General features: G+C 42.8%; 2 protein-coding genes across 4 annotated transcripts; both read right to left on the bottom strand.

The window, feature by feature from the left end:
* Positions 1 to 65: 65 nt before the first annotated feature.
* herc4 (HECT and RLD domain containing E3 ubiquitin protein ligase 4) lies at positions 66 to 13,519 on the bottom strand. 3 transcript variants are annotated; one of them, XM_012817051.3, is made up of 24 exons: positions 13,271 to 13,519; positions 11,973 to 12,286; positions 11,351 to 11,510; positions 10,659 to 10,735; positions 9,381 to 9,602; positions 8,976 to 9,067; positions 8,703 to 8,833; positions 8,350 to 8,516; positions 7,946 to 8,022; positions 7,663 to 7,787; positions 7,311 to 7,370; positions 6,751 to 6,862; positions 5,412 to 5,601; positions 4,872 to 5,044; positions 4,537 to 4,656; positions 4,183 to 4,284; positions 3,780 to 3,947; positions 3,367 to 3,510; positions 2,895 to 3,061; positions 2,550 to 2,616; positions 2,306 to 2,388; positions 1,953 to 2,136; positions 1,510 to 1,612; positions 66 to 1,348 (listed from the first exon to the last, which is right to left on the bottom strand). In XM_012817051.3, exons 2-24 carry the CDS (start codon positions 12,196 to 12,198, stop codon positions 1,140 to 1,142), a joined length of 3,159 nt encoding a protein of 1,052 aa, XP_012672505.1. In that variant the 5' UTR covers positions 12,199 to 12,286; positions 13,271 to 13,519; the 3' UTR covers positions 66 to 1,139. The 3 variants fall into 3 exon arrangements, with proteins under 3 accessions (XP_012672505.1, XP_012672504.1, XP_031435346.1); XM_012817050.3 differs by having other exon boundaries at positions 7,913 to 8,022; positions 13,271 to 13,518; XM_031579486.2 differs by lacking the exons at positions 10,659 to 10,735; positions 13,271 to 13,519 and having other exon boundaries at positions 7,913 to 8,022; positions 11,973 to 12,112.
* Positions 13,520 to 16,079: 2,560 nt separating this feature from the next.
* Positions 16,080 to 20,330, bottom strand: LOC105890875 (androgen-dependent TFPI-regulating protein). Its single transcript, XM_031579487.2, has 6 exons — positions 19,540 to 20,330; positions 19,099 to 19,215; positions 17,196 to 17,297; positions 16,860 to 16,975; positions 16,295 to 16,446; positions 16,080 to 16,171 (listed from the first exon to the last, which is right to left on the bottom strand). The coding sequence occupies exons 1-6, from the start codon at positions 19,690 to 19,692 to the stop codon at positions 16,140 to 16,142; spliced, it is 672 nt and encodes a 223-aa protein (XP_031435347.1). The 5' UTR covers positions 19,693 to 20,330; the 3' UTR covers positions 16,080 to 16,139.
* Position 20,331: the final 1 nt, after the last annotated feature.

The following is a 20,331-nucleotide window of genomic DNA, read 5'->3' as shown; positions in this document are numbered from 1 at the left end:
TACCAACTATATACATTACAGGTATGAACATCCAGGACTTAGAATAATCACAAAAAACAAACAAATAAAATATGGAATAGCTGTTTATGGAGAAGGCCAGCAAACTTTATTTCCCATGAGGCTAAAATGATCGCTTTCAGCATTTTGCATCGTATACCACTCCAACAACCTGCAAAATCAACACACTCCTCATGGCTGCAAAGGTGTTGATTTGTACCTAGTACAAGTACCTAGTACCTAGCTCACAGCCAAGTGTAAAAACCCAGCATCTAGAATCACACATATCTTCTCACCGACATGTGGCTCCAACAGTGGGTTACACTCATTCAGCAGTAATGCGATTCTCTCTTTCAAAGTAAAAACACAGGATTCGTAAAAGCGAAGCCAGCATGTGCATCATGCACAGAACGATTTCACCAGAGGTCATGACATATTTAATCGGGTTAATTGACTAAGATTCCAACACCACGACATTCTGGAGACATCCTCTTGTTCTTCTTGGTCGACATGTTGGTTGTGAGTTAAGACTGGAACAGGCAGGCTTTCTCAAGTACCTCCAAAATGAGATGACTGGTGTTGGGCTGATGAAATGAGACCAAAATGAACGGCTTAAGAAGAAGACGAAGGATGCTTAGCTACTTTTGCGGATGCTTTGGCTTCATAATGCAAAACGACAACAAAAAAATACCATCAGTTTGAAAAGATGGCAATCAGTGTGCCTTCAATCTATTCATCAGTGCCAACCCCCCAAATGCTAGTTATTAACTAAAATCAATCAATATTATTAAAAAGAAGAACCTATTATACTGAATATTGTAACGGAACTTTGATGCGGGTCCATATTCCTTTCATATGAAGCCGTGTGGTAAGGCTATGTTCTCTTACATGTGTCCATGGAACAGTGCTGTAGTCTTGACGTAGTGTTCCAGACTTACTGAATCAAACAAATTGATCTCTCCTTAATAAACAAAACAAACCAGAGTGTTTGTTTCTGCGGATTTCCTCCAGATTTCGTATTTCTCCATTCCATCCCTCCGATTAGGCTCAAAACTGCATGAGGTAAAAGGGAGGAGAGAGCTCCATCCTGGGCTTGAGCTCTGTGTTCTGAGGCTGGGAGCGAGGGCTCCCACGCAGGCCTGTCAGGCCAGGTTGAAGCCCTGGTTGTGCTCAATGGCCTCCAGCAGTTTGCTGCGCAGCGTCTCTGCGCTTGTGTACTTGGGCAGGTCCAGCAGATTGAAGCAGGTGTGGGCCACGGGCAGGTACTGCTCGCCTCCGCCTGTGGGCTGGATCACCAGCTTCAAGCTCCTCATGCCCAGGATGGGGATACGGTCACTTCCTGTGAGGAACACTACACACACACACACACACACACACACACACACACACACACACACACACACACACACACACACACACACACACACACACACACACACACACAATTACTGAAAATTCACATGTAGCTTATTTTTATGAGGCAAATGGCAATTTGAAGGAGGTGACACTTACAAAGAAATAGCTTCTTCTTCTCCAAAGAGAGCTCATGAAAAACTTCCCAGAAGGCCTTGATGGTGGGATTATCAGCCCAATACTCCCCTCTATACTCTGTGTTCTGCAAAGAGGATAGAAAAAAGCGATGGAAAACGTGTGCTGGAAAATGAAGAAATATGAAAATTTGCCAATCTGACATTTGGTACCAATTCAGGCCCTCTCTCATATAGCATTATTTGGGTAACCATGGAAATCATGGGACCTTAAATGAATGGCAGTCGGAACAGTCTTAAGTGCAGTTCTACTGATCCACCACAAGGGGGTAACAAAAATCCAACATCATTGTAACGGAAGGGCTGAAAATGCCAACTGTAACTTCATCTTGTGGTGCCAGTCACGACTGCCCATGAGACTCCCTGAAACCCAATCTGATGTCCTTGCTCCGTGCAGGGCCTCCATACCTTCTCTAGCTCTTTCCAGTCATAGTTAGTGTTCCCGATGACCATAGCCTGAAGCTCGCTGGGCTGGAACAGAAGCAGCACCTTGCCACCACAGACTTTGTGGAACCCAGCAGCGAAAGCTTCAAACAACGGCGCCACAGACTTATTGAAGATGTAGTCCACATACGCGTTCACAAACTCCTGTCTGAGAAAGTGAAAACAAGGTAATGTAATAACAGTAATAGTACTAACACAACATCCACTGAGATAAGACACAGAGGGTGTTACATTAAGTATGTACCTCTTTAATCAGAATATCCTATTCATGTATTTTAACCTGTAAAGAATACGAACACTGTGACCTCCTTTTGTACCTGTTGGACTTATTCACATTTATATCGGCTCCATTAGGGATTAACTCCAACACCTCTGTTGCTCCATAGTTGTCCTCTGTGACCTGAAATGACACAGATCCCCAGAAAAGATTTCACAACAAACACACATTTCCTATAAGTGGTAGTTGTAGCACATTCTTATTCAAAACAATGCTCCTCTTAAATACACTCAAAACTGAGGGCCTTTCAAAGGGGAGATTCAGAGATGTGGTATTATTCTTACTGTGAAGTTGAGACAGAAGGTGTCCTCAATGTCATCCTCAGTGTAGTCGAGCAGCTGCTGCAGACTCCTGAGGTGGAGACACAAGACTGTCACAACTCTGAGGACAAAACTCTCAAGCCACAGAACACAGAGCGAAGACAAGGGTCTTGTTCCGTTGAATAATATCAATTACACGGTTCAAGAGGCTGTCTAGGGCTGAGTTTAATTATGGTCTCAGAAAGGGCTCTCGTGGTTCAGCTGTTAGAAAAGGGGCACCAGAGCTTCAAAGCAAGCACTTCCGTTTGTCGCTCATAGAGGGCGATCCAGCTGAGGAATGACGAATGACTGACTGGATGAGGGACGCACCTCGCCACATCGGGCATCATCTCTTTCAAGTCGTCCAGGGTGGGGAGCCTCTGGAGCAGCTTCTTGTAGAGCACCAAGGGGAAGTTGAGCTCTACTATGGTCAGGTTATAAATAGCCAGCCCACAGATGGCCCCGATCAGGTGGAACAGGTCGATGTCTTCAAACGTCTGAAACACAGGGACTATTAAAGCCAACTACTCTGGCAAAATACAAGATCACTAGCTCATTTTTGTATTTGGTTAACATATGAAGGTATTTTTTTGTTTTATACTGTTATTATGATGCTGACAGGTTGCTGTTAAGGTTTCATGCAGATATCATTAAGAAACTATGAGCCATTCAAGAACTTACTATTCACCGAGTGGACTATAAAAGGCTATAAAATGTGTGGAATGATTGCATAACCCATTAGACTGATTAAAGCTAAAAAAACGAATCCTTTTAGAGTATCCACACATATCCTGTCATTCACCTTGTTGGCGAACCAGATAAGGCGGGATTCCTCGTGGTAGCGGAACATTCCGTATCTGGGGTCCAGCAGCTCCCTCATGATGAGGAGGAAAAACTCCTTCCTCACACCTCCAGCATCCACCGCCTCCTCCCCTACAAAGATCACCTGTGCCACGCAGACACACACACACACACACACACACACAAGAGCGCGCACACACACAAACATGGTGTCTCAATGAGAAACATACAATATGAATATTACATTTTGTTACATTGGATTTTTCAACTTCTTTTTAACACCTGTTTTCTAAAGTACAGTACACGAATCCACACTGGCTATGCTGGTTTGACAGTAACTTTTTAAAATAGAGACACTTTCTATTATCGTCATTCAGCACAGTGTTGTTATGTTCTTTGGGCCTGAGGAGTCACCTTGAGGGGCTTCTTGTAGTCAACGTTTTTGGACTTCCTCAGCACCTCCATGGCGTCGCCCACGATGTTCTCACGGCGCACGATGAGAATGAGGCAGGGGTTCACCGACTCCACTACAGGGAGGAAGAGGGAGCTAAAGTTCTGCCGCTGCGCCTGGTCTACGGCTATCTACATACGCACATACGCACACACATAAAAAGACACACACACACACACACACACACACACACACACACACACACACACACACCCACACAAGGATAGACAAAACCATAGTTTCATGAGGTGCTCTCTTTTCTGTCCTTGCATATGATAATGAGTGTTTTGTGGTGTGTACATGTGTCCATGATTATATATATTCAAATGGCTGCAGGCACAGAGTGCTCAGGCAGAGGGGGCCCACCTGCATTTGGATGACAGCGTCTGTCTGTAAGAGAGTGGTCTTGGCCTGAGCGTCGAACACAAACGGGTATTTGCACATCGTCACGGGGAAGCTGTCTCCATGCTGCAGACACAGAGGAAGATAAAAGGTATGTTAATCTGAGGGTGGCTCCTTTCCTTAGAAACTGTTTACTGGTTACAATGTGACAAAAAAAAAAAATTATGCAAAATTCATTTCAAAGTTCAATGTTAAGCGCAGCTTATACACAGGGTCTGTCCAAAATCACAAATAAGCAAAAAGGTAAATATAGATGGCTGTATTCTTTACTCATTTCCTTTCTATCTACTATCTGGTCTTTCTGCCTTGGGGACTCACAGAGGAGTACACCTGCTGCTGGATCCAGTTGATGTAGTCATTCCGGATGTCGATGAGCTCATCCAGTTCGTGGATGTAGAACTTGTCATACTGGATGATTTGTCCGGCTGTCTCGTTAACCTGTGACAGTCAAGGACTTCAGTGCAGTGCCACAAGCAACATTATTGGAAACATGTCATTATCTGTGAGGTAAGAGGCCTTAGGAATTCAAAGTTATGGAACAAAGAGTCCAGCCAGTCAGTCACTGTTTGTACAGCGATGAGTTTCCACTAGCATGTTAGCAGCAAGCAACTCAATGAACAGCTGTGAATAGCATATCCAGCTGAAGTACTCACGGCGTGCAGGAGGCCAAGGAGCTTGAGCGAATGGTGCAGGAAGCAGGTGAGCACCTTCAGCTCAGCCGGGGGCCGCCCCGCCTTCTGCATGCCCAGCAGGTACAGCACCACCTCCTTATACAGCTCCACCCTGCGCTGGAACATGGGTGGCTCCAGCTGACACCACCAGTTACCTGCAGGAGAGCAGCGAGAGAACCAGGCATTAGGCAAGCATGGCAGGCAGGCAGGCAGCTAGGATCTGCTGCCAGATTACAAGGACTACATACTCTATGGTCTGTTTATATCCAGGCACAATGTATGGTTTTGAAAGACGTATAACACAAGAGACAATATGTGCTATGAAAGGACTGATGTCTTAAATTTGGCAGTTGACAACACCTCCTCTTGGCTTCAACAGGTCTTTCTACCAGCTACAACCCATGGCTTAGGAGTCAGAATTTAGTTCAGATACCAGCATAGTACACTCCCAAAGATGCACTGTAATCCCACTGAAACAGAGCACACAGAAGAGGAGAGGAGAGGACCAGGCCATCCACTCACAGAGAACTGTGTGGGCGGCCTCCTTCAGGCTCACGGTGGCACTGGCCAGGGGGATGGTCAGTGATGCGTAGTTGCTGGGGTTGTGGAGTAGAGGGCACTCGGGCAGCGTGACATAGAGCCTCAGGGCCTCGATGTCCGGGGGAGCGGAGATGAGTCTAGGGGCCAGGATCTTCTCCAGACTCCTGCATACCTGGGGGAAACATACAGACATTACAGCTGCATATCAAGAGGACACAATGCAAACGTCATTGAGCTCAAGGCTCAAGACAAAACAAACTAGAGTGGTGAATCTTCACTGGCCTCACGATTCGATTACGATTCAGTTATGAAATGGTTCTCGACTTATCACGATGCATTCATTTTTTGTATTCATAAATACATACACTCAGAATTCTCCTTTCTTTTAGCTGGTCGAGGTCACTGCTACACTTGTGTCGATGTAATCAGAGACGTTAAAAGGGACATAAATCACTGACGGAAAAATGAATGGGGACGACAGTGGTACAGGAGGTCGAGAAGTCGTTTAGTAATCAGAAGGTTGCTAGTTCTATTCCCTGTCAAAGCGTCCTTGAGCAAGACACTGAACCCCTAATTGCTCCTGATGTGCAGTGTGCCATCAGTGTAAATGTAAAATGTGTATACATAAGTCGCTTTGGATAAAAGCGTCTGCTAAATGACTAAATGTAAATGTAAAATGTAATGAATGGGGGATCAGGGGAGAATCCGTAACGTTAAATATGGTGGACTTGTAACTGGAAGTCCTGGCCTGTATTATAAAGTAACACGGTAGAGACTAGCCAGGCTTAGCCTGAAGGCTAAATGTGATTAGTGTTAGCTGTCACTAACTTGGAAACCAAAACTGCAGTGTAATCATTTCAAATTATTACGTTTTCAGCGTTTTTGCATCAAAAGGTTGGAATACTTTACAATGAAGAAACGGTATGGCAGCAAAGCGAGTAAATATTACTTGATGCAAAACTGCTGCTGGAAACATGATGACCAATCAAAATGCAGTCCACCCTCTGGATCTCATAGTGTGCAGTGAGGATCACTTGTCAGCATTGCCATTGCAAGGTTCAGGCTTGTCAGTGTGAATCTGACTTCAGGGTGTTGTTAACACCAAAAGTCCTAAACTAACCTTCTGGATTGCTGTTTGAACTCTTGAGCTCATTTATTTACTGTGTGGTGGGGTCCTCTAGGTGCATGACCAAGTTACAAAAACATTCCGTGTCTCAGTGGTAGTCTGCGCAGTGTTTGGTATACATCATGATGACAGTAGGTGTAATAGCAATAACAAAATGGCAAAAGGCGCCTCTCTCATATATACACACACGCTCACCAGCTGTGAGATCTGTGGATAGTCTGGTTGGATCACTCTGTGCAAAAGTACGCGAGCAGTGTTCATATCCACCCCTGAGCACTTACTACTGGTGTTGTAGTGGTCTGGGTGGCTGTGGACACAAAACACACCACTCTAGTTAGCAGGCTGGTCAGGATTACAAAAAATAGGATCTGAAATGAGGTGACCGTATGGTTACTGGAAAAGTTGCACTTCTGGTGCATTTGAATTACATTCTTGGCTTTATCAACAGACCAGGCAGGCACAAAACAGCCACCACCAGAAGCCAGCTAATCCTGGTCATTTATTTTTCCATACTTTTTTTTTTGTTTACAATAAAACTGACAATGTAAGTGCAGGGGAAAAACAAATAATAGGTTGTTCCCAAAATGTCCATAAATTCCAGTATGAATGGTCCAACTTTCAATCCCTTGGTCCTGTCAAGTTACAGCTGTCTAAGATCATGCATTTATAGCCTTTAGCTCTGAGGCCCCATTAAACACCTCAGTGCAAGTCCAAGCAGTGATTCATCATGAATAAGCATCAGGGATGTACATCACCTTTTTGACAAGAAGCTCCCATTGAGGCAACTCGCTGAGGAGAACACAACATCAATCTCACTATGAGGAACACCAAACAGACAATTAGTAAACCTCAGAAATCAAACTCAAAAGCACTTCAAACTCTGTTTATATTATAGTCATTTTTTGTTTTTTAATGTACATTTCTGACAATATATAATATAATAGAGACCTTTCAAAAAAGCAACTTTGGGAATTGCCTAGATGACACAAAACACCAATCAGTCTTAACAAATTCATAGCAAATTCCACACCCGAACTCTGCGGCTCTGGCTATCCCACTGTTTGGCCCTTGTGTCCCCAGTGAGTGCTGTGGACGCTGACTACTTACTTCGAGATTTCAGGTGGCAGTCGTCCATGCGCATGGCTCAGCCACTTCTGGATGAGGTTGGCATTCAGCACGTGAATGTGACCTCGAGGATCAGGCACTCGGAAATCGTCTGGGGCAAGGTCGTTCTAGAGGAGAGAGAGAGAGAGGTTTGGAGAACTGTTACATCAGTACACACACGTGGACGTGAACACTAGGACACTATGGCCTGGGGGGGAGCTTGTGGGGGTTTGGAGTTAATTCATCATTTCACCTGATTGTCATGCACTCTCCACCAGGGACGCACCTGGTCTGTACTAAAGTGGGAAAAACTCTGGTCCCCTCCGGCAAAGATCCGCTTCACATAGTGTCCATGCTCAGGGCCTGGAACAAGCGAGAGGCAAAAACACACCATGAGGACCAGGCTGCCCGGATGACTTGTCTAATTGCTGACTTTCTGCAGGCATTTGCAGGACTAAAGCAACTCCAAAACTGACAAACAAGTTTTAGGCTGTGGATGCATGTCCTTCCGGTGACTTTCAGGAAGACGAAGATACACTACATTTGAGTTATGCGGCATGTGCATGTGTGTTTCTGTGTTGATAACCAGAGCAATATCAACTCAGTTCTGTCTCAGTTTCAACGTTAAGTGCCAGTGTATGAGTGTGTATCTGTCTGTGTGTCTCATTATGGACCTGAAGCCAAACTAACCGGAGTGCATGTCGTCTGGGTCGGGGCCGTTGAGGGCCTTCCAGGGGCCCTTGACCAGCGCAGGGCTCTTCCTGTTACAAGTGGAGCGCGTCCCTAGCTGCCCGTTGCCCCCCAGCCCAAAGGAGTTGATCTTCCCTGAGGTGGAGATGAAGGCCAATGTGTGCTGTCTTCAGACAAAAGACAAACATACGGGACCTCATTAGATTCCATACCATTAAGTCCATTAAAACCATAAGTGATGATAAAAAATAAAAAAAACACTTCACGTAATATCTTCAAAGCCCTGACCTTTTACCTTTAAGCAACTGAGGCACTGACATACAGACACTGAAGACGTTGCAGTCTTTGCTAACCTGCCACAAGCGATTTGTGTGACTACATTTCCCATGAGCTCGAACACCTTGCGGGGATTGATCTCATGGCTGGTGCTGTTGTGGCCTAGCTGCCCATATCCTCCTGCTCCAAAGGTGAACACCCCTCCCTCCTGCAAGAATTCATACACACACAACAGTAAATATATGACAATGATTGTGTGTGTGTGCGTGTGTGTGCGTGTGCGCGTGTGCGTCTGTGCGTGTGTGTGTGCGTGAGATAGAGAGAGAGAGAGTGAGAGAGGGACAGGTCACCTTTGTAAGTGCGGCAGTGTGGTCCTCTCCACAGCAGATGTACACCACTCTCTGGGACCGCAGTGTCTTTAACAGAGCCGGAAAATACCGGTCTGAAAGGAGGGCACACAGGGGCACCCAGGGGGAGGAGAGAAATGTAAATATGAAGAGAAAGCTATTCTAGTGGAGGAATAAGATGCTTGTGTTATTACTATTCATATCATTCATTCTTCACAGGGATACACAGCAATGACACCAGAATAAATGTCCTCTAAGTTCAGTCCTTCACGTCTGTGCATCATGGCCCATCTCATCACATTAATTTCCATCATGAAATTAATGAATTCAATAAAAACACCATCAGTGAGTTCAGAGTTCATCTGCAGCACATGGCCACCTGAGGCGGGCTAGGTCATCTCCCCTCACCATTAGTGTCATTCAGTCCTAGTTGGCCAAACTTGTTGCGGCCCCAACCAAATACTGCCCCAGAGAACGAGAGGGCAAAGCTGTGCGCCCCTCCAGCGTCAATGTGGGTGAAGGGGACACCCAGCAGGGACTGGATGACCTGGGGGGATGAGACAGACGGCCCCACCATACCCAGGCCCAGTTGCCCGTACTTGTTCTGGCCCCAGGAGAAGACCTGGCCTCCTGGAGAGAGGGGCACAGGAGCACAAGGATATGAATTCCAGTCTTCCCACAAAACTAAAGATAACAGTGAGACTCTACAGTATGTCAGACATACTTATTCTAAGGAAGCATACTCAACAAACCAAAATCTATATAGAGCAGCCCAAGCTACACATTTCACATAATCTAAAATGTGTCCTTCAAATTTCTAGTTATGTTCTGTTGGTATCTAGTAGAATTATAGTAGTATTTGAAGCCTTACCAGATGATAACATTTAGCACAGGCATAACTGCTCTATCTATCCAGTGTCAGACTCAAAACATAGAATGGGTCTGGTCCTTCTGGTTTAATATAGCATTTTACTACCTGAGATGCTCATTTAAGATTGGTGGCATGGATCAAATCCTTTACTCAGTCTTCACGAGCTGCAAGGCCAAAATGTGAGTGTGATTTTAGAGATTTTAGTGTTCAACATAGAACTCAGCAGACACTATACCAGTCCTCCATTCCGAGGGGGTTGGGTCTGAGAATGTTAAGGAGAGCACAGGGCATTACTTTATGAGGTTAGTACGTCAGCACTTTCATACCCTTTACAGTTGAGCACCACTGTGAGACCATACAGACACCAGGCTCTTTGACACCACACAGAAAATACACCTTTCTTATTGGTGGACAGAGGTGTTTTATTTTCTGATATTGGGACACCATACAAATAGGTCAAATGTGATCCAAAGTTTGATGACTATTTTGTAACAAACTGCGTGGTTTTAAAAATCAGCATGATGATATAAAGTCGGCCATAAACAAGTTAACCATGATACCTCTGAAAACCAGAACGGATGTCCATGTACTGTGTGTAGACTGTGGTATAAGCCCTATGAATAGTCCAGAGATATACAAATAATGGACTCATTACAATCTGTTGTTTTCTTACAAAGCAGCAGCTCAGACGATGCTAACTCTTAATGGGGTCACACAAACCACATGCACACAAATGAAACCTACCACCTATGAATCAAAGAGCATGAGTTTAAGATCATGGGACTGGGCTGTCAAGTACCGTTCAGGACACCCACCTTTGGCAAGGGCAAGAGAATGCCGGTATCCACAGGCTACCTGCGTAATGCAGACATCTGATAAACTCTTGATGTTTCTGAAGTTAAGATAGAAAGGATGGTCATAATACAATGGTAAAAAAAGATCCACTCAACCTAATCTGCAGGTCCATCAAAGTTATCAGCCACGTAAACACAGGAAACATTCAGAGGAATGGGTCATAAGGAAGGCATGTTTCAGTCAAGTCAGACCCCTTTCTTGGGAAACTTCTTCATCTAGATAATGAGCTCTTCCCCATCAGTCTCAACAGTTGGCGTGACCCAGCACATTTTACAAACATGAAAACTAAAGAAGCAGTGTAACATGGGTCTCTTTTGTCCTAACACACTTCCAATATGAACACATTCGTTAATTTGGTTGTTATTGTTGTTTTTAATCAATGAATATGGGCTATCAGCAGGAATCAGTGCAGTGACGATAACACTGGTAACACACACCTTATTAGCCTGCATGCTTTTATTCAGAGAGACTTTCAGTGTTAATCATGTACCCTGTTTAGCCAATTGCTTTTATTCCGAGAGACTTTCAGTATGAATCATGTTCCCTCTGTTTGGCCAATTGCCTAAGCTAAGAGGTACTTCCTCTGAGAAGCAGAATGTGTTTCCTTCCCCGTGATCTTTCAGACAACCAACACGGATGATGACCTCTCTACCTTGGTACGCGGATAGATTCTTCAGAGTTGACAAAGCCCAGTTGGCCGTCTGACGCCAGTCCCCAGGCAAAGACCTGTCCCTTGTCATTGAGAGCGAGAGTGTGGGCCTCACCGCATGACAGCGCCACGATGATCTGAGCATCTAGGGCCACAACCTGTTCTGGAAAAACCAGGATCACCATCAGCACTAGAGAGGGCTGCTGTGCAATAGCAGTCCGTGACACAATATGTAGGCTATGGGAAAACACAACATCTTATTTGCCTGGTTCTTTCTTTAGCCTGATACAAATTTGAGTATTTAGTAAGTCTCCTGACTGCATATTATATAAATACTCCAGACCGGGAGACTAGAGAGAAACAAAACACATTAAGTGATTAAGTGTGATTTCCCCAAAACTTCTTCAAACTAAATTTTTACAATGGATACAAAAATTATATACATATATATATATATATATATATATATATATATATATATATATATATATATAATAAAAAAATAAAAAAAACATCATCATCAACATTTCAAATACTGCTTTAGCTCATTCACAGCTGTAAAATGGGGATTTTCTAGGCTACCTTGTATTTATTCCTATGTATGGATATATGAATAGCGACCAACCTGGTTTCTTGCGGGGCTTCTCGTGGCCCAGTTGGCCGAGGTCATTGCAGCCACAGGTGTACACCGTGCCGTCATCCAGCAGGAAGGCCGTGTGTCTGTGGCCACAGCCCACACCAGACAACCGCTTCCCCGAGAAGAAGTCGCAGCTGCGTGGCTCCACCACTATCTCCTCCTCAATACCGCCCAGGCCCAGCTGGCCATAGGAGGCGTTCCCCCAGCACAGCATCGCCCCAAGCCCCCACCACCACCACCTGGATCTGATTCCAGCTCAAGGTAGCCACTGTCCACTGTGTCCAGGCACGTTCAGTGCTGTCCTGGAGGTGGGGGAAGGAACAGAAATCATCAGTGTCCAAAAATAGTAACATTTTGAACTGCCACACAGCTGTAAGTGCTGAGTAACTCTTACAAGCAGCTATTTTACATAAGCCCAAAATGGAATTTTTTATTTGTCAGGGTCCACTGTTAAAAAGAAGTGATAATGTCAAGACGTCGTTTGCGATGAGGTTCAGCGAGACAAACTTAGATAATTTAAATGAAGGAGGTTTTTATTTTATTTTGTATTCCCCCTCTGACACCAAGATGACCAGAGAGCTTCTAGAACAACACAGAATACACGAGAGGGAAGTTAAATATGGTACGCCGCACCACTTAAGCAACTCCCAAATGGCTTGACTTTACCTACGCTATGTAATTGGATTTCTACGAAATGTGGCTGTGTTTGCATTGTTATGTAACACTATTACGTGAGTTTCCTGTAATGCCCAAATGAGCAATTACACGCTACAGATCTAACACTAGTCTAAAATGATGGAATATGACCAAACCTCCCAATCACAACATGAGTATTCACAGCGAAAGTAGCTACGTCCTCTGCAGACAGTTCCAACAGTCGAGGTGTAATGGCAGCAACACTCTACAAATATACTTCATGTTAAAATGTACACATTTGTGCAACTCTAATGGCATTTATGACAGGCTTATGAGTCAGCCTGTTCACGGACACAACTGGTTTGGATAACTTGTTGTGCGAAGTGCCAGATTTACTGGCAACTGCTGCCTTATTGCTCCTGGGTGGTGGCAGAAGCATGCGCGAGCATGCAACGGTCCTGTACACGAATTCATAATAAACCATGCTACCACAAGCCCAGTCAATGTCATACTACCAGTAGCAATTCACAGCATGATCGCGGCAAGTCTGTATTCTTATGAATTCTGAAAAGACTGCTGACAGCATGGTTAACGTTAGTTCTTAAACACTAGCTAGCTAAAATGCCCAGCCACAAATTAATTCTGCTTACCTGTTGCTAACTGCTGCTAGCCCTGGCCAGACTGTAACGTTACGTGGGTGCGATCCTAATAAAATGTGAGCTTTGCTCTTAGATTTCTCCCCCCTGAATTGTTCGTGATCTTTCGAACAACCACAACACATAGCACCCTGTCATCATTGCACTATAGTCAAAGCCACACGGCAGGGGCGGCGTGTAGTGACATCACTACACATTGGAAAACACGCGAACGCACTGTAATGTTCTAGACTATTTTCAGTCGGCGGATGTGACGATTTAAACATGGCAGGAAGTGGTGCAATGGTTTGAAAGAGGGTGTTGATGTGATATGGAGTTTAGCAAATGCACCATTTTTTTTTGCCCAGCTAGAGTTCACAGTAAGACCTTTAATTTTGTTTAGCTCTTCCAGCAAATATAATTTGATCCCTTCGGTAAATCACACAGTAGGTCTATATCATTACATTATGCTGAGACAAAGTATACGGTCCTTTATAATATACAGATACATAGAAGTCGCCTAGGCTTACATTAGAAAGCACATTAATTTGAGGTGTATGCCTTCATTTTGTCAGGCTTTGTGTGTGTGTGTGTGTGTGTGTGTGTGTGTGTGTGTGTAATGGAGCTGGTTGTGAATTGTCATATACTGACAAATTGTGAATTAGGTTGGCTTTATTACAACAGGCTGGTTCTTTGTCAGACCCTCTCCTGCGTCAAACCCTATGATAGCCATTCGTCATACTTTATTTTTACACAGACAGGGAATTTCCACCTAGGCCTGTGCGTAAGAGTTGCACCTGAAATTATTTACTGTTTAGAGCACTGTTGTACCTCATAATGTTGTCAAACCTGTACACCTGGTTCTTGGCAGGTATAAACACACCTCAGTTGTGCCTGGCACTCACAAGACCTACCCACACAGTGCTGCACACAAGAAGGCTTAGATAAAGAGACACCGATGTTGTACATGTTGGGGGTAAGTCGGTCACGGTGTTTGTAGACCATGTTTGTAGGTTGTAGGTTCTGTGGCAAATAGATCATATGTAGGCTTCATTTGGCTGTTAATGACAAACTGAAATTCTCAAAGCAGACCTGATATCCTACTTACTCTGTCTTTCTAACAGACTGTCGTTGGCCTCATCTGCATCATAATGTGCATCTCCAAAGGACTGAAACAGGTGAGGTTTTGTTTATTGTCATTGTTTTCTAGTTTCACCATCACTGAAAGAACAGTTTCTTGTGAGGTAGCTGTGAAAACACTCGGACATAAAGGTCTCTTAAGGAAACTAAATTCAATTTAAGACATACTTCCTTGTATTTTAAATGAACTGAAACAAGCCAGCACTTCCTCTATGCAGATACTCGCTAAAGATAAGACAGTCTTTATCTTTAAGTTGTACACACGTTGTTTGCTGGTACACCACCCCAATACAACATTTGAAGTATTCCGTGAATGGATCTTGACACAAGCTGCTCTTACAGCAAACACATTTCAAGGACAAACTTTCCAATCTCTGCCATATATACATACATTTCACTGTAAATAACCAGACTTTGTCATACTGAGGAATAAGAGGGATAACTATCTCCAGGGAGTTCTCTGTGATATTTAAATGACTGGACGTTTTAAATTAAAAAGAAAGTAATTGTTATGGGCCAAGGTAAATGTACAGTTGGCTTGTTGGCTTAGCATGTTTCTGTCATTTTTAGCATCAGTGGTGGTACTTTAGATACAAGAATCATACAATAATCTGTCCATGTTAGACATCTCATCTATTGTCTTTTGTACATTGTAAACAGGAAGATTGTTTAAAAAAGGTTTTGCTTAAGACATCTATTCACTGACATGAATATAGTATAGTGAGCTGCCCTCACCATGCTGTCAGGAGCACTAAAAATGTTTTATTGCAGAAGGACAGTAAGCATCCATCTCAACTGGCCAATAAAAAGAAGGTAAAAGAGTTGTGGTTATTTATATTATGCTTATATTACTACTACTACTACTACTACTAATAATAATAATACTAATACTAATACTAATACTAATACTACTACTACTAATAATACTAATACTAATACTACTACTACTACTAATAATAATAATAATAACAACAACAACCACAATTCAAAAAGTTAAACTATTAATGTGTGTATATTTATTGTTTCTTCAACTCTGCCTTTCAGAAGGACTGGAGTGAACAGGACCTGTTCCTGCTGACCAGGATCCTGACCATCGGGCTGGTGGATGCAGATCCCACCACCCTGCACCACCTGAAGGAGTTCAGAGACCTTAGGGGAAGTTCCACGTGATACTGCCTCACTAACACGCCTGGGCTTTTGTGCCAAAGACTACTCTACAAGGGCCTCTCTGGGAACAAAAGAGTGTATTTGGAACTGTTTTTGACTAAAGGAAAAAAATAACCTTTGAGAGGATCAGTTCCTGACTCAACACTCAACACTCAACAGAAGATCCCTCTATGGATAATCCAAGTGAAAATGAAACGGTGAAATGAAATGACACAATCACTGTTTGGCACAGACAGAGAGTCTGTCTATTTCTGACATACGGGGGAAACGCAATTGTATTTTGATATAAGGGTTCAATACCTAGTAGTTGCATTTTTACTCAAAGCAACAATATTATGTGAAACATGGCTGATCTTGATGTCAAATAATGATGAGGAGATATTCACCATTAGACTGAGTTTACTTTGATATACCTTTGATAATATCCTTTACAAACTGTGTTCTTTACGCATCAATGTGTGTTTGTGTCTGGAACATAATTTAAAATCATGTATTTAAGACACTGACATGGAGAGCTTATGCGGAGGGGTATCGGCACGTGGCAAATGTGTCAATAAATATCCCAGGAATCCCATCTCTATGCTTTCCTCTTGACCTTCTGCGTTTTCCCTGAGAAAGTTCCAGGAGAGAAGAGAGTGGAGAGAAGCAGATCCCAACATGTTACTTCAATAAAGAGCCTCATTGTAGACATGCCAAGATATACTGTCACATGACCATGGTTCATTCACGTACCCCAAATGCAGCTGTTCAGGGTCTGCCCCAGCAGATAAAGCAGAGTCACCACGGTCATGTTGAAAAAGAAGAAGCCTATCAGTCCAGCTGGACTGAACAAAGAGAGGAGGGGATACACCCAGATACCCACACTCAGGTACACCCAAATCACCCTGGGGAAATTTAAGGGCAGTTAGGCAGTGACAGGTACACAACACAGAAGGAAAGAACACAACTAACTGTTTTCATATGGTTTCTTGCTGAAAGCTGATTTGCTATCTTATGTCTAAAACTATGCTGTAGAACTTGATGAAACAGTTGTAATGCTCTACATGTTAACACTTGCCTTGTTTTGACCAAGTAGCTAGGTACATGAGTCACTAGCTATGTAACCTCCCTTCATCTTACCTAGTAAATTCCTTAAATGCTGAACATTTACTTTCTTGCTTTTAGTATTACTGGAAAAGTACACATTTAATATTAAATATGGCAGTAGTCCTAAATCGTGCAACATTGAAGTATACAAATTATAATTTATTTTGTTATTTAATTATGATTTTTTTTTTTACTATTTCACACCACCTACCAACTTAAGTAGGCAAGCCCTACAACACCTAATGCCGTCATTCCTGTTTTGGTCTTTGGATAGGCATGAGGTTGTAGCAAAATCTCTCCAATTAGGATTGGTAACACAAAGGTGTGCTGTAAAATGACAGGTTAAACATGTTACACAAACAAGTAGGTTAAAGATGACAGTGTACATCCTGTACAATTACCACCATGAAGATTTTGTGAGACTGCACAGTTTTATGGGGAAAGAACACAACCAAAAGCATATTCACATTATGAAATACTTGTGAATATCTACCAGCTATAGATGTGTATGGAAGGAGTCTTTTGGGTATTTTACATGAGTACAGACCATTGCATGGTTTATCCAGGGAGGGAAGAAATTGTCCAGAGATGCAGGGTAAACGAGTTGCCGGTCGTATGCAAAGATCGACCAAAACAACATGACCACAAACTATAAAGACAGAGCACATGTAGTATGAAATAGGTCAGATCTGGGACATGTAGAAATATTTTACATACAGACATACATAACATACAGATATATATTTTATGTTGCAGTCTCCCACAGACGGGTGTAATCTGATGAATGACGCTGACTGAATTCAATTCAAGGATTTCAATCGGGGTTTTCAACTGGGGGTCCGCGGCCCCCTGGTGGTCCGCGACGGCATTGCAGGGGGTCCGCGACATGCATGAGTTCACCATTGTTTTTTTTAAATAAATTCGCTTTGATATTTCAACACATTTGCAAATTACTCTTGAATATTGTGAAAAATATCTAAAATAAAAAAAATATGTCTAAAATAATATATTATTCAGAACGTACAGTCTCGTGCGCGAAGTTGCCAAGCCTATTGAACACATGCAACAGAGGTTGCGTGATTTCAAAGGACAGCAGACGATCATGAGAGAGTCCAAAAATAAGTGAAAAAAGTGCAAAATGCAAAAAGCCCCATACAATTGCAGAGCATTTTATTTTGCCAGCAGCTGTAGACATGATTGTTATTGACCACCGTTATTCCAATCAGTTATATTTTCATGTTTTCTCAACATGTCAGCTACATATTTAGTCAGTATGTATATTGATGTACATATGGTTAAGTCTGAGATGCAGTACAACTACAAACTGCAATTTCATTTGGTTTTCAATTCTTAAGCACTGAAAAACAACCGTTTTTTTTTCCTTTTTTTACACAGTGGGAATATGTTTATCTAGATTTGTTTGAGGTTTTTAAGTAGATCTATCTAGATTTGTTTGAGGTTTTTAAATATAACCAACATGGAAAACCAAATGTTAAAACTTCCTTCTATCCGTATGCACGCACGCAGGCACGCAGGCACACCAGTGGGCCGCAGATTACTTTCTTGCCAGAATGGTGGTCCCTGGGACAAAACCAGTGGAAAACCCCTGCTATTGCAATTGCAGGTTGCAATTTTCTGTTATTACCGCAAATGAAAAACACTAGGGGCGTATTCCAAGTAGCCTATGTAGTTTAGTGACAAACCTGAGCAAGTTAACTCAGAGTATGTGGTACATCTCCTAATAGAAGACCATATGGCGTCATTCTCCTAGCAAAGCAAAGCTACAGTTAACTTATCCCTGTTTATTTTTCACTAAACCATAGGAATACCCCCCTAGAGCAGGGGCGGTTTTGGGCACGGGCGAACCGGGCAGGCGCCCGGGGCGGCACTTTTTCATGACACGTGGAGGGCGGCACCAGCACTTAAAAAAAAAAAAATCATCTGGGCCGCGAAGCGGTTTTCTATTATCTATCTCATATCACTGTGTGGGGAAGTGGCAAATAATTCTGTGTAGAACCGCCACTGCCCTAGAGGGACGAACTGTTTACCCTTTTCCCAGCTGTGTTACATATAGTTCTCAAATGTCACCAGTAGGGGGCGAGATAACACTACAGATTGGGACAACACAGAGGAGTGTTGATGTTATCAGTGTTGTAACTGCGGTGTCTAGTAATATATTTTAAATTTAAACATGTGATGACTATTTCAGTATAATTAAATCAGCAGTTTTTGCTGGTTTTACGGTCTTTGTATTCATTTAAGGGCCCAAATATCAGCCTCTTTAAAAAGTACAACAGAGATCATATAATGTACATACCAAATGTTAGAAACTGTATTCAAGAGAAGTTCAAGAGAAGCATAATTGTTTGCCAAAACAAGATGAATAGAGCTCACTCTCAAAACATTTTTCAGTCTTTGTGTTTGGGGTGTAGTTCAAAGAGGGTACTCACCATGCCTACTGGGAAGGCATAGATTGAGAAGAGCAGGTCCCTGGCCACACGCAAGCCTTTCACCGAGGACTGGAGGTCATTCAGTGCAGCCAGGCCAAAGAACACCATCTGGAGAATCTGACATGCAAGCAGTGCCACATACTCCATGTGACTTTCATTGTACTGGGTGGTGTCACTGAAACCTACTTAAAAAAAACATGCTAATATACGCCAGTCTTACACAAGATGATTGAACTGATGTTTTTCAGTGCCCGTCACCACTAAATAGTATGTGTAGCACTCACACACACATATGAATAAAGTATATCTTCTCCAAACAGGGGATTTAGTTTCTGCCATCACTTGACATAATGGTATGAAAATCCTTTCATTTCTTTTCTTTTCTTGGCATATAAATAATTTATCATACTAGTCTTAAGAATGCCACAGAAGTTCTCCTACCAGGTTTAAGAATGTCAGGTATTTCCAGGGACCGCCATAAACAAATATCCCAGGTGGAAGGTCTTCATCTCCTTTGGCGTAAAGTGACTGTATGACAAATGCATACCAGCTAAAAGCAGCAAGGTGGTAGATCTTCTGCACAGCTCCACTCATGTTTGATAGTCCAACTGCTTCTTCCTTCCTGGTTCTGTCTAGACTCTCATCTGAACAGTGGTTCTATATGTACCTCCTAATAGCAGGCAAACTATGTGTGTTTCTCAAACAAAATGTAGCACTAAATAGAGGGGGCCTTTGAGAAGGAGCCTGCCGTGGAAAATCCTTTTATTTGAAGATTAGCATGATGTGGTGAACGCTAATTACGAGACTGGTCAGAGAGCTCACAGGGTACTAACACAAAGACCTCGTTGTTCCGTCTTTCACAACCAGTCAGCTTTTGAATATGACGTCCTGAGCAAGTGTTAAAACTTTAGACTGAAATAGTAAAGAGGACAATAACTTGTGCAACTGACGACCAAATATAAATACAATATCCTACTGAAGAAAACTGTCAGAGAATGAACCTATGAACCCTCATTGGAAAATGCAGTCATGGTATTTATGACCTAACTGACATTTGCAACTAATTTGACATTTAAAACTAGTCCGTTACACAAGCACAGTGTAAAATTCCTAAAGCATGACTAAGATAAAGTCATTAATCTGCCCTCCCCTTTTAAGAAGTACAGTACCCCTACACATTAGTCTCAATTTAAATGTGTCTTCTTTTGCAAAAATACAGGCAAAACTTTGGAG

This window comes from Clupea harengus, chromosome 13, assembly GCF_900700415.2.
Source record: "Clupea harengus chromosome 13, Ch_v2.0.2, whole genome shotgun sequence".
NCBI classification, from domain to species: Eukaryota; Metazoa; Chordata; class Actinopteri; order Clupeiformes; family Clupeidae; genus Clupea; species Clupea harengus.
The sequence above is the reverse complement of the archived record's forward strand: the minus strand, read 5'-3'. Positions and strand labels throughout refer to the sequence as shown.